Consider the following 13,477-nt stretch of genomic DNA (forward strand, 5'->3'; position numbering starts at 1 on the left):
GTTGCGCTAAGATAATTGCATGCCTTAAAAAGCACAGGCAGCAAAGTTTGTCATCTTGCGAATTGCTTCCCCCTTTGATTTCCCTTTGTTGCTTCACATAAATAATATCACTGTGTTCGGATTAATTGCTTGAAAGTTACAAAAAAAAAAAGTACTATCATAATAAAATCTTTTTATATTATCATTTATTTTATGATCACAACCTCTTTATTTTGTAAAATAATAAAATCTTATATTATATCTTAAGAATGGACATTTAATGAATTAAAAATAACCAGTCAGTAAATACAATATTTCTTAGAATATGAATATCTTGACAAAAAATATTCTATGATTAAGCGTCTAGCTTGGTCACAATAGTTAAGGTGTTATTTAAGAAATATTTAGTATAGGCCGTAGTTTGTGATCTTATGGTGGGTTTATGAACAAGTAGAGAACAAGGATTGTCCCTGCATTTTTCACCAATGATGTTAAGTTTGTAGGATATTTCGAGGGATTCTAGGCCGGCCTCCTTAGGTTGGTTTAATTCGAGAAAAACCACAACTCCAAGTCAACTCCCTATTGAGAGTGATAATCATGTGATAATTTTATTCATGACCCCTGTTGGCCTTACAATGCTTAAAACTTGTTTTAATGATAACAAACAAGAGGAACTTAACATGTTTGGTTAAGTGATGACATTACTCAACTATGAAAATGTAAGGTCAAGTATTCACAAGGATCCATTGAAAGCTTATACTTCAAAGAAGGTTGATCATATGAAGCTTAAGGCATAGATTCAAAAATGATTTAATAAAACTTGAAGATTATGAGAGCATGCATATTAAATTAAACTTGCTAAAAGCCTAAAGTACATTGAAAGCTTGAAAAAAAAAAAAATGGACTCAAAGCAAGAACATACATTAAGACTTCAAGAATTGAAGGATTTAGAATCTTAAGGAAGTTTTATGTAAGTATTTCAAATAATTTCAATATGGATGCATGAAACTTTTAGGTTAATTATTTAGGCCTAGATACCTTTTAAAATACTTGGAAAACATTTTTATAAGGTCAAAAATTATTTCAAAAAGGTTAAAATTATTTTTGGAATGAAATACCAAAATTAGGATTTTCCAAATGCTGTTAATTTTTCTATATCAGCATTGATGGGCATTTTTATCTATCACAAACTCCTTATTTTAAAAAGTGTTCAACATGAAAGTTGTGTAATTTTCTCTTATCTTTCTGTTGACACAAAGAACGTCAAATTTGGAGTTATGTATAAAACGTTATAACAAAACAACTGAAGGGTGCTCAAAGTTGACAGCAGGACAACAACCTAACCTTGTTCTCCCAGAAGCCTGACAAGGCAATCTAAGAAACCTGTCCATGTTCTACCAGGCACCTGACACCCTACTACCTCTTTAAAAAAAAGTTGGGCAGTAGCGTGACCATTTTTCACAGAAGCCTGACTTTTGTATAATTTGAAATTTTAATAGTCAGGAAAAGTTTCTAAAATTGGTTTCTTGAGCTCCAAACTTTGTAAAAACTTAAGGGATACTCCAAGAAACTTGGGAAACAAGAAAATATGTTTTTGATCTCTATAAATACATTATTAAACCGAAGGATCAAACACACCAAGAAATTATTTAGCAATTAAATACTGGTTGTATTTTGATGGGAAATGATATTTCATACAAAATAATTGGTATTGAAAATGTCAAAATCAAAATGTATGATGGTGCTGTGTGAACTGTATGTGATGTAAGACATGTATCGGGTCTAAGGAAGAATGCAATTTCATTAGGCACTTTAGATTGTAATAGGTATAGTTACAAGTCTGAAGGTGGGGAAATGAAAGTTTGTGAAGGCGACTCGATAGTGATCAAAGGAGAAAAGTTAGCAGGAAATATCTATGCACTGTAGGGTGTTATAGTTGTAGGTAGAGCTATAGCTATAGAATCCAAGTCAGATGTTCTGTGGCATATGTGGTTATAACATATAGGTGACTCTATGTATTCTAATGTTTGGGGACCGGTGAGGATAACATCATAAGGCAAACATATGTTTTTTATGGGTGTATCACGAAAGGTCTTGGTTTATATTATGTGGCATAAACCTAATGTGTTTGCCAAGTTTAACTTGTGGTTGAGGTGGAAAATCAGACTTGGAGAGAGATCCTCAAGTCAGACATTGGGACTGAGTACAGTGGTTTAGTTCAAGAAGTTTTGTGAGCAGGGTAGGTTATATGCAGGGCTTGCCAGGTATGTCTTGGTGAAGTTAGTGAGCATGGTGCATTTCTTGTGTGACTGATCGCCAACGGTATCTCTAGATGGGAAAGTTGTGAGTGAATTGTAGGCATGTTTTGTGGTAGACTACTTGGGTGTAATTGGATGTCCACTGGTGCACTATTCTAGTGATGGAGGATTTAGGTTTGGTATTATGTCTGGACAATACATCTTTCTACGGTATAAGAAAGATAGGTGCAAGCTGGGTGATCCTATGGCAAACAAACCAGTGATCAAGAACATGACTTTTGGTGAAAAGTCATGGGGCAGCATACTCAGGTAAAGGGAGAGAAACAAATGCTAGAAAACTACGACAATAGCAATCATGTTATTCAGGTGGAGTTAGATACTCAAGGCAGAAATACGGGGAGTTCTATCTCGAGTCAATAGTATTACAATTTAAATGGGCATATAATGCAGGTGGAGCAACAAACTCAGGGCAGAGATGACATTGTTCATATTGCAAGGAGTTTCAGCTCGGGAGATCAGAAGAATCATGGTGGGTATGCACTATCACACCACCACTCAGGTATAAATTTGGAATTCTGGAGTTTTATGCATTCATTACTACCAGAAGCAAGGTTCCTACTATTTTTCAAATTGCAGTGCAAAGCAAAGGGAAAAATAAGTGGATGAGTGGTATGGTGGAAGAAATGGAAGTATTGCATATGTACCAGGTGTGCGAATTTGTGAGGCTTCTAGTGAGGAAAAGGGTAATAAGATGCAGCAGGATGATATATCTATTGTGTGTAAATGACATGTTATTGGCTAAGAAGGCTTTGACTAAGGCTTATTAGTTGGGAACTCTATTGATAGGTTTTGACATGAATGTGTTGGGTACGGCCAAGAAGAGTCTTGGTTTGTTGATACGCATAGACAGAGATGTAAGGAGATTAGTGATATCTTAGGGTGGCTTTGTGGACAGGGTTGCATGGAGATTGGTGTTATCTTAGGGTGACTTTGTGAACAAAACTATAGGGAGACTTCATTTGTCGTCTCAAGGGGATTTTGTGGAGAATCAATATGGAATGTCTACTGCTCGGTACCCAAGGATAGACTGTGATGTTCGGGATATTTCAAAGGGCCCTTATGATGGTGTAATGGGTGTTTCGGCATGCAACAGAGTATACCATCAATTGTGAGATATGTTGAAGACTATGCAAGGGCCTTTGGTGATAGAAGGATTGCAGCAGCTTTTGTGTTTACTGTTGTGGGAAGGTCTTGTTAGAAGCCTAGGGCATAGTCTCAGGTTGTTGCATCTACAACTGAATCGGGGTTGATGGTAGAAGCCGAAGTTGCCATCATCAAGTTCAAGTGGCATTGCTTGGACTTGGTGTTTGCCCCTAGTTGCTAGACGGGAGGCGGTCCCAACCTAACATCCCAAGTTCAAGGTGGAACAACAGGTTCATGTTTTTGGTTTCTCCTAAGGCGCGTATGTTCGTCAAAGTGGAGATTGTTGTGAAATGCGGCTCACATTCTAAAGGGAAAGCATGAATAAAATTAGGGTGCAGCAGGGCAAACCGTCGACGCTAGCCTTTTAACCATCGAGGGTTTGGGCAGTGATTCTACTTTGTCTAAAACCATCGACAGTTTGCCTTGGGATGCCTAGTGCGGATTTCAAATTTTGAATAGGAGACGTTAGTATGGTTGGGGTTTGGAGGGAAAACCTATGGGAACTCTATTTTTATGTCGTATTGCATAAATTTAGAGTGTTGGTTGATGTAGATTATGAGAATTGATAGGGTTCCTATATTGCTCTTATAATTTACTTAAGAAGATAGTGAATCCTTATCATTTGCTCCCATGGATGTAGGCATTACTGAATCACGTAATTCCTTGTGTCATTGTGATTGTTCTTACTTTCATTTACTTGTTGTGGTTGTGGATTGTTTTGTATATTCACCATTAAAGTACTGCATTATGTGTTTGATTCTTTACATACAAATATATATTCCGCTATGCATATTTAGGGGTTTTACATAGCAATCGTATTGTAGATCCTAGCAAGATGTAATCCATAGATCTCTAGGAGAGTTTCCAACTGAGAACCAATCAAAGGTGTGAACTTGGAAAACCATCTCTTTAGGTTATCCTTCCTCCTTTTGGGTTGATTATTGCGGTATGCCCATACGATCTTTATTTTATCTTTTCAAGCTTATGAATTGCTTCATCTCCTAAGCTAAACTTAGTGCCCCATATTCTATCCACAAGTGCTATTGTTTTTATATCTTGGCTAAGATGAGAGATTTGCAAACATTCCTTATGATTTTTGTGTGACGTCATGCAAGGAATCATGTTGTCCTTGTCACACTACCACCTAGTTAACAATTGTTTCCCTCTCTTTTTTAAGTTTCAACGAGCTTGCATAACTAATTAAAACAACTAATTGATTTCACTAGTGCATGAGGCACCAGATAAGACAAAACCTTAGTGCCACAACATAATGGTGCTAGTGCATGCATTCAACAACATAATAAATGTAAATTTTTCCACATGGTCCTTTGTTTCTTTAGTGCCACTATAGCTAGCTCTCAATCTATGCATGGATGCTTGAAATTAATTTGGTGATGCTTCCTTTAAGATATCTCAACAAAAGAGAGTTGTCATAAAAAACTAGGCTCTCCAAGATTTTTATTTTCTTTAGTCACTTCCCCTGCTAGACTTCTCTAAGGCCTCATATGAGGATCCTACTTTAAGTAGGTCATGTTCATGGACATGCCTCTGTGTATGATGATCATCCTCATCATAACTTATATTATGAAAATGTGTCGCATCTCTGAGCCTCGCATCTTCTATTTGGTTTGACCCGTTCGATCATGGTTTATTAGTTTTGTCACTTCTTTAGTTGCCAATTGTTCTGTAAGGATGTTGATTGATGAAGCGAATTCCGCACTCAAGTTGCTACAAGGAATGGAGCTTCTTTATGTCGAGACTATTTGAGCAAGAAGCCTGCAAAATAAAATATTCTTTAATAGCAACTCTTCGATGCTAAAGTCAGTTCTTATAATTTTAGAGAGAAGGATGATTTCCTTTACAGACTTTACTTAAGATGTAGATCTTCTTTTGTGTGGATGAGTGAAGATTTTAGGAAATTAACCTTATCCAAAGATACATTTCAATATTTTTGCACAGTCTATTGCTCGCCAATTGTGATTATAGCTGTTATAAAGACATGACAACTAAAGGCCAGTTGGTGGCTCGGTTGACTTGAATTAGGTTAACTAATGAGTTATCTTATCTAAATAATATCATGTTAAATGTCTTAATTTATTTTTGGTCTAATCCATGTTTGGTCAAATTTCACTTATTTTAGGTTGGATACCAGCCCTTACTGTCACCCTATAAGTTTGTCTTCAAATAAAAGACGAGCATTTCTTTTTTTTGTTCTCTCTCAAATTAATACTTTCTTATTCCTTATCAAGAATTTAAAAATAAAAAATAAAAAGAAAAACTAATGCAAGAAAATGTTTTAGGGTCCTGAAGAGGAGTTACTGCTTATACATAAGAGATATGGTATTGTGACTCATAGCATGGGAAGATGGGATGAAAAGCAAGCAGCAGCACATGAACTTGCAGCGTAAGCTGTGCTCTCCAATGCGATGCGTGGGCAATGGAGGAGGCAATTTCGTAGGGAATTGAGAAGGGTTGTCACTAAAAAGAACTATTTTTTAGCGACTCCAAAGCTGCTGTCGCTGATGCTGTTCCCCAAAGTTTCTCTCTTTGGAAGCTTTTCTCAATCTCTCGGGACATTTGGGAATTTTTTGAAAATTTGTTATTATACATTTGTAACTTTCTCCTGTCCCCCTTCTCATCTCACATGCCCGTTTGGTTGCTTGGCAGGCTGTCTACTGTCTTCTGAATTGAACGTTGTGCAAGCAATTTCTAGAGCTTATCTCTTCGTTAACTTTGGATTCCCAGTCTGCGGACCCTCGGCTTTTTAAATTTAAAATAGCGGGAAAAAATATCTGATCTCGGAACTTTATAAAAACTTGATAAATACTGTAAGTAAACTTAGCGAACACAAAATATTATTATTTATATTTATAAATACATGACTAAACTAACAAAATTAACGATTAAATTAACAGCTCTAATACTCTTTTGTTTCTGTTTTGTTTTTTGAGCTTTTAACTCAAGATCTTTTCGTAAGCTCTAATAAAAATGCTAAATTTTCAAAAATAATAATAATAATAAAATTTAAGATTTAAACTTGAATTTGTATAGATTTTGATAAAAAAATATAATACAAATTAGTATGTAAAATTATTTTAAATTTTTTCAAAAGGATAAGGTTATGTTTTTTTATTTGTGAAATGTGTATTCTTATAAATTATGGGTGTGGAAAGTAATTTTTTATTTAATTTTTTTTAAAAAAAATAGTGAATTTTTCAGTTTTGTAATATTTATAAATAAAAAATAATAAAAGTTTTGGTATTATTTTCTTGCGAAAATGGTTTTATTTTTTTATTTTTTAAATAATTATAAAAATATCGCCTTATTTTTTAATTTTTTTTCAATTTACATACAAAACTTAGGAAACACCTCTCTTTCTTTTTTTCTAATTTATAATTTCTTACACTATATTATGGAGCAGATTTTGGATGTTTGCAAAATATAAAATAGGAATATATTTCTTTCAAATCTAGTTCTCAAAATCCATCATCCTAAATAGATTACCTGGTATAATTTTTTTGAAATATTAAAAATAGATTGTTTTTTTTTCTTGTAACTATTTGAATTCTAGAAATAAAAAATAAAAAAATTTTCACAACGAACAATTTCTATTAAATTCTATTAATTCACTGTTTCATATTAACATAAGCAACTTCCTTTTAAATCATTATTATACTTGGAACAATTTTCATTACATTTGCATTGTTTTTTATTTTATTCATAATAATTACTTGTAAACGAAATATAACCTAAAATTTTACTCAATTATAATTTAATCTGTCAAAAAATTATAATTGAAGCACACTCAAGTTTTAATTATAATATTTTAATTATTGAAGTTTTAATGCCAATTTGATGAAATTTCTGAATAAAAATTTAAATCAAATATAAACTTTTAAAGACCAAATTCACATGGGTCGGCGTGATATGACAAATTCAGTTGCCCTAATATCATGGCAGTGTTCTTAGGAAATCAAATTTTGATAAATGAATAAAAAAATATTTTATGAAGGATAAAAAATTGAAATGCTAATATATCATCTTATACATAATAAATTTTAAAGTTTATTAGCGATATATTTAAAAACATAATTTTATTAAATTTAAACAAAATTCAATATAATTTTTATATTATATTTTAATCAAATTCATTATAATTTGACCTTTTCAAAAATTTGTTCCCATTTACTTTTCAACCACTCTGTGGATTAGGAGGGCCGTAGAAATATTCAAAGAAGTAAGTGGTCCATCCCTGATCTTGAATCCTTATGCATAAAAAAAAACATACAGAACAAGCCAAACATGCCAGAAGACAAAAGTACATTATATGGACATTGAAATACAGCGCTAATTACAATGACCTGCAAGTACAAAATTACAAATACAAAACATGTAACTAGGAATTCTCCCTGGTCTACCAAGAAAAAATACCAGCAGACCCAGGTGGAGAGCTCTAAACCCGTACCTCACACAGCCTCTGAACTACCCTAGAACCCTCTAATGGCTGACCCCCCACCCAGACTCAACACTGTCACCTCCCCTGCAATGTCAAAAACCCCATCGCAGAGGAAGCTACTCCAAAGACAAGAGACCTAAACCTTAAAGCCAAAAAAACACAACCCCACCTAGAAAGGACTGCAACTTGAACAAGGGAGAATCAAAAATACTGATACTACATTTTAATGGGGATCTAGATAGATGCCCAGTCGATCTCCACCGACGGATACTTCTCCAACATCAAACTGTCAGACTCTTCCCATGGCCATTCTGAGAAACAGAACGTGATATCAGATTCAGGGGAAGAACCCGCATCGGACATAGCCGGCGACGACGAGGTCTCCTGCTTCAAATCCTCCGGCGCTGAACACTCTGGTTCCGGTTTCGGTGAATTATCAAAGACCATCTTTGCCGGGGGAGTCGCCGTCGCCGCCTTCGACGTTGCGTTCTTCTTCCCCGTGTTCCCCTGTTTCTGGGAATTGGCCAGACTTTGGCAAATAGCCTGAAGCTTCGCGTCGACGGAGGAATGGAGAGGCTTGTAGTCGCCAAAGTCTCCGGCTACGTGAGAGGGCCGGAGATTCGGAAAATTGAGTCTAGCAAAATCGCCCCTGAGCTTGTACGCGGCCTTGTCATAAGCCAAAGCGGCTTCTTCGGCGGTATCGAAGGTACCAAGCCAGAGTCGCGTTCTGTTCTTGGGAAGTCTGATTTCTGCAACCCATTTGCCCCAGTGTCGCTGTCTCACTCCCCTGTAAAGCTTGGTGGGCTTTGGGGATGAGCCAGCATGCTTCATGGGTATGGCTTTGGGGCTCAGAAAGTTGACGTTTTGGTGTTGATGGCTCCACTGGCTTAAGCTTTGGTTATGGATTGAAGCTGCGGTCATGGCAGCAGCTTGCTGTTGCTGCTGCTGCTGCTGCTGTAATTGGATTTGGGCTTGAATCTGAAGGATCTGGGAAGGGGTGAGTTGGTTCAGCCCTATTGAGCCTGTTTGCTCGAAACCCATATCGTCCTGGCTCGAGAACCCTTGAGAAAACACGTGGGTAGTCGATGGTGAGCAAAATTCAGGGTACAGGTTGGGCTGAGAGGAAGAACAGAGAGGGAAAAGAGAATAAGTAGTAGAAGATGATGATGATGATGATGTTGATGGAGGAGGAGAAGAAGATGGGGAAGAGGAAGAAGCAAAAGATTCAGAACGGGGAGATAAAGAAGATGAAGTAGAGGTAGAGGGCGAAGAAGAAAAAGAGTGGAAAGGGTTTAAAGAAGAGGACGGTGATGAAGCACCTTTCATAAAAGGTTCAAGTGCTTTCATTAGCTCTTCCCCAAGTGGATCTGAGAAAACCAGCCTGCTACCGTAGGTATCTATAGCTGCCGCCATGCCTTCTCAGCTGTGTATGCAATAACTAATCCACACAATATCACAAGCGAAAAAGATATATAAAATATTTCCAAAACCAACCTGTTTCTTACCAAAACTAAAGAGCAGGTTAGATTTTTAAGACAAAAAAAGCTAAAAAACAGAGATTAAATCTACTGAAGAAACCAAAATAAGAACCAAAACCAACCTGAGGGACAGAAAAACAAACCCTTTTGGTTGTTTTGATCAAAGAAAAAACCAAAACTAGCTTTACCAAAAACAAAAACCAAAAATAAAAAACTTAAAAAAGAAGCTGGATCTCGATTCTGAATCACCTGGCTTTCAAAAAACACCCTCACGGGTCTGCTTTATACTTCCCCAAAACAGAAGTTGAAAGACAGACGATGACAGAAAGGGATTCAGAGAAGCGGGATGTTTGAGAGAAGGGGGGGGAGTAAGAAGAAGAATTGATCAAAACAAGCTGCAGAAACCCTAAACACAAAGATTGGGGAAGATGAAATCACTATCACTCTTTTTGAGTGGCCTCACCTTGGTTGTTACCTCTGCCTTTGCGAGGCCATCCTCTCTGGTTTAAATAGCCCACCAGCCCATGAGCCCTCTCTCGCTCTTTTCTGTAACCGGAGCTTCTCTCTCTAACCGCCTTCTCCTGTACTCTCTCTCGTCAACTTGGGTGGGTGCTAGCTAATGAAAATGTGACACGTATGACGGTTGCCATTAATGGACCGACAGATGCCAGTGTGCATTCGGTGGCTTTAGACGTGGCCATACTTTTATTGGCTGCAACTTGGTTGACCCTTTGCGCGTACGCCATCAATTTTTAAAATTTAATACGTTTTTGTCCTCTCAAGCGCCATTATGGGTGGTGAAGAAAAATGGGAAAAATCAAATCTTAGATAGGTTCAACCAAAATATAAATTAAAATTTGAATTCAATTTTTTGAAAAATTTTAAGAAAAAATATAGTCACTCTCCTCATTATTAATGTTTCCCCAAATTTTTTATATTGCATTTAAATCTTTCAAATTATTTTTTAGTTACAAATAATTATTAATTGAGTTCTAGTCTCGTCGTTCGTATTTATTCTATAATATTTAAAAATTTATTATGTATTTATCTCTATAGGAAAGTATTAAAACTTAACATATATTATTAACACACAACCTAACAACTTAAACTTTTAAGTAAAGTGATAATCTAACATAATACATAGAAAATAGAATGAAATATTTGATTTTGTCATATATTTCATTCATGTTGCATTTGAAAATATTAATTTTGGATCTTAAATTTAAATTTGAATGGATTCAAATAAATTTTAATGCACGTTTATATTATATCTTGTACGAATTCAATACATATTTAAATTAAAAACCTTTCTGTAAAAAATCTGTCTTTTGTATTCAACCTCTTCATCTTCTTCTTCTTCTTTTTTTTTCAGTCATCTGTCCTTTCTTATATACAAAAAAACTTAACTTTGCTATACAAATTTTTATCTCTTAGACTCAAGCTAACCACCCTTGATTTATAGGACGTTACAAATTTCAAATGCCTTAAATCTCTCTTGGTTGTTTATAATGATAGCTCACACCAACACTCCCCCTCAAGTTGATGCATAGAGGTCTCGCATGCCCAACTTGTCAAGTGAGTTGTAAAAGTCCTTGCTAGATACAACTTTTGTAAGGATGTCTGCCAATTGATCTTCGGATTTCACAAATGAAAACCTAATTGTTTTTGCTTCAAGATTCTCTTTGATGAAGTGTCGATCTACCTCCACATGTTTAGTACGATCATGTTGAATAGGATTGTGAGAAATGACAATTGCAGATTTATTGTCACACAAGAGATCCATCTCGGAAGTGGGGGCAAACCCAATTTCATTGAGTGGCTTTCTTAGCCAAAGGAGTTCACAAAGACCTTTAGCCATTCCCCTAAACTCGGCTTCAGCACTTGACAAGGCTACCACTTTTTGTTTCTTGCTTCTCCAGGTTACAAGATTTCCTCCAACAAATGTAAAATATCCTAATGTGGACTTTCTATCAGTGATATTACCTGCCCAATCCGCATCCGTATACCCATAAACCATCGGCTGACTGTTATATTTTGAGAACATAAGTCCCTTGCCCAGGGATGACTTCAAGTATCAAAGTATTCGAATCACTGCTTCCATATGAATCTTACTTGGATTATGCATAAATTGACTTACGACACTTACAGCATAGGCAATATCTGGGCGAGTATGGGAGAGATAAATGAGTTTACCAACTAACCTTTGGTATCTTCCCTTATCTGTTGGTACTTGGTCTGGGTATTCTCCAAGCTTGTAATTCTGAACCACGAGGGTGTCTGCAGGCCTACACTCCAACATCCCTACTTCGATTAGCAAATCTAATATGTATTTCTGCTGGGAGAGAAATATGCCTTTCTTAGACCTGGCAACTTCAATTCCCAAGAAATACTTGAGTCCTCCCAAATTTTTCATCTCAAATTCAGTTGCTAATTGCTTTTGAAGTAGAGAGATTTCATCTTCATCATCTCCTGTAATAATAATGTCATCTACATAGACTATCAAAGCAGTTACCTTACCTAATTGATGCTTTAAGAACAAAGTATGGTCAGAGTTACTTTGTTGGAAGCCATATTTCTTCATTGCCAAGCTAAACCTTACAAACCATGCTCGTGGTGATTATTTCAGTCCGTACAACGCTCGCTGCAATTTGCACACCACTCCATTCTTTGAAGATGTTGTATAACTAGGAGGAACATCCATATAAACCTCTTCTTGGAGATTGCCATTGAGAAAAGCATTCTTTACATCAAATTGATGCAAAGGCCAATCAAGATTTGCAACAAGAGACAATAATACCCTGACTGTATTTAGCTTGGCTACAGGTGAGAAAGTCTCCTGATAATCAACACCATATGTCTGCGTATATCCCTTCGCTACCAGTCGTGCTTTGTACTGTTCAATAGATCCATCTGCTTTGTGTTTAATGGAGAACACCCATTTGCACCCCACAATTCGGTTTTGTTTAGGTAATGGAACAAGAGTCCATGTATCATTTTTTAGTAGTGCCTCCATTTCTTCCTCAATAGCTTGGGTCCATCTTGGATCTGCCAATGCCTCATGAACACTGGTAGGAATTTGACATATGGAGAGTTCTTGTGCAAATTTCTTAAGAGGTTCAGAGAGTTCCTTGGTGGATACATAGTTAGCAATAGGATATCTCGACCTTCGTTCCTCAATATCTAGAGAGTATCTATTAGATGGTTTGCCACGATTGTACCTGTGAGATAAGACATAACCCACAGAAGCATCTATATCATCTGTATGTAAGGGTGTAATAACATTACGTACCTCGGGAGTATTCTCAGGAGATGATTTGGCTAGCACTTCAGAGGGAGGGGATATAGGTTCAGTCTCAGATGTTGCATGCTCTACAGTAGGATATATCTCAGCTTCACAGTTCACAATAGATAAGTTATCATTCGGCCCATCCTGCCCCTCATGTTCACATGGCCCCTCATTTGGCGCCAACCAATCAAACTCATTTGGCGCCTCATATTGGAACCAATTCAACTCTTCATTATGTATCTCCCCCTGAAAAGGAGAAGTAGGTGTTGAAGAGGAAAAAAACATATCAGTCTCTAAGAATTGGACATCCATAGTCACATAGAGTTTACAGGTGGTAGGATCATAGCACCGATACCCTTTTCGATAGACGCCATAGCCCAAAAAATAACACCGACATGCACATGGATCAAGTTTAGTGCGCTGATTCTTGTGGAGATACACATAGACAACACACCCAAAGACGCGAGAAGGAAACATTAGTGCAGTAGGTAGTGACACATAAGTAGAAAGACATTGGAGTGGTGTCTTAAAGGATAAAACCTTGGAAGGCATTCGGTTAAGAAGATGGACAACAGTTGAGGCGGCATCGGTCCAAAAACGTTTGGGCATATGAGCACCGAGAAGCAAAGCACGGGCAGTCTCAAGAATATGTCTATTCTTCCTCTCGGAAACACCGTTCTGTTGAGGTGTTTGTGAGCATGAAGTTTCATGAATTAATCCATGTTGAGTAAAGTACGCTTTAAGGTGCTTATTGACATATTCACCACCATTATCAGAGCGGAGAACCTTCATGGTGGCACCGTACTGAGTACCAACC

General features: G+C 36.6%; 1 protein-coding gene across 1 annotated transcript; it reads right to left on the reverse strand.

Annotated features, from left to right (window-relative positions):
* Positions 1 to 7,743: 7,743 nt before the first annotated feature.
* Positions 7,744 to 9,928, reverse strand: LOC131159527 (ethylene-responsive transcription factor RAP2-4-like). Its single transcript, XM_058114518.1, has one exon. It carries the CDS (start codon positions 9,307 to 9,309, stop codon positions 8,131 to 8,133), a length of 1,179 nt encoding a protein of 392 aa, XP_057970501.1. The 5' UTR covers positions 9,310 to 9,928; the 3' UTR covers positions 7,744 to 8,130.
* Between the last annotated feature and the right edge of the window lie 3,549 nt (positions 9,929 to 13,477).

This window comes from Malania oleifera, chromosome 7 (assembly GCF_029873635.1).
Source record: "Malania oleifera isolate guangnan ecotype guangnan chromosome 7, ASM2987363v1, whole genome shotgun sequence".
Lineage (NCBI taxonomy): Eukaryota > Viridiplantae > Streptophyta > Magnoliopsida > Santalales > Ximeniaceae > Malania > Malania oleifera.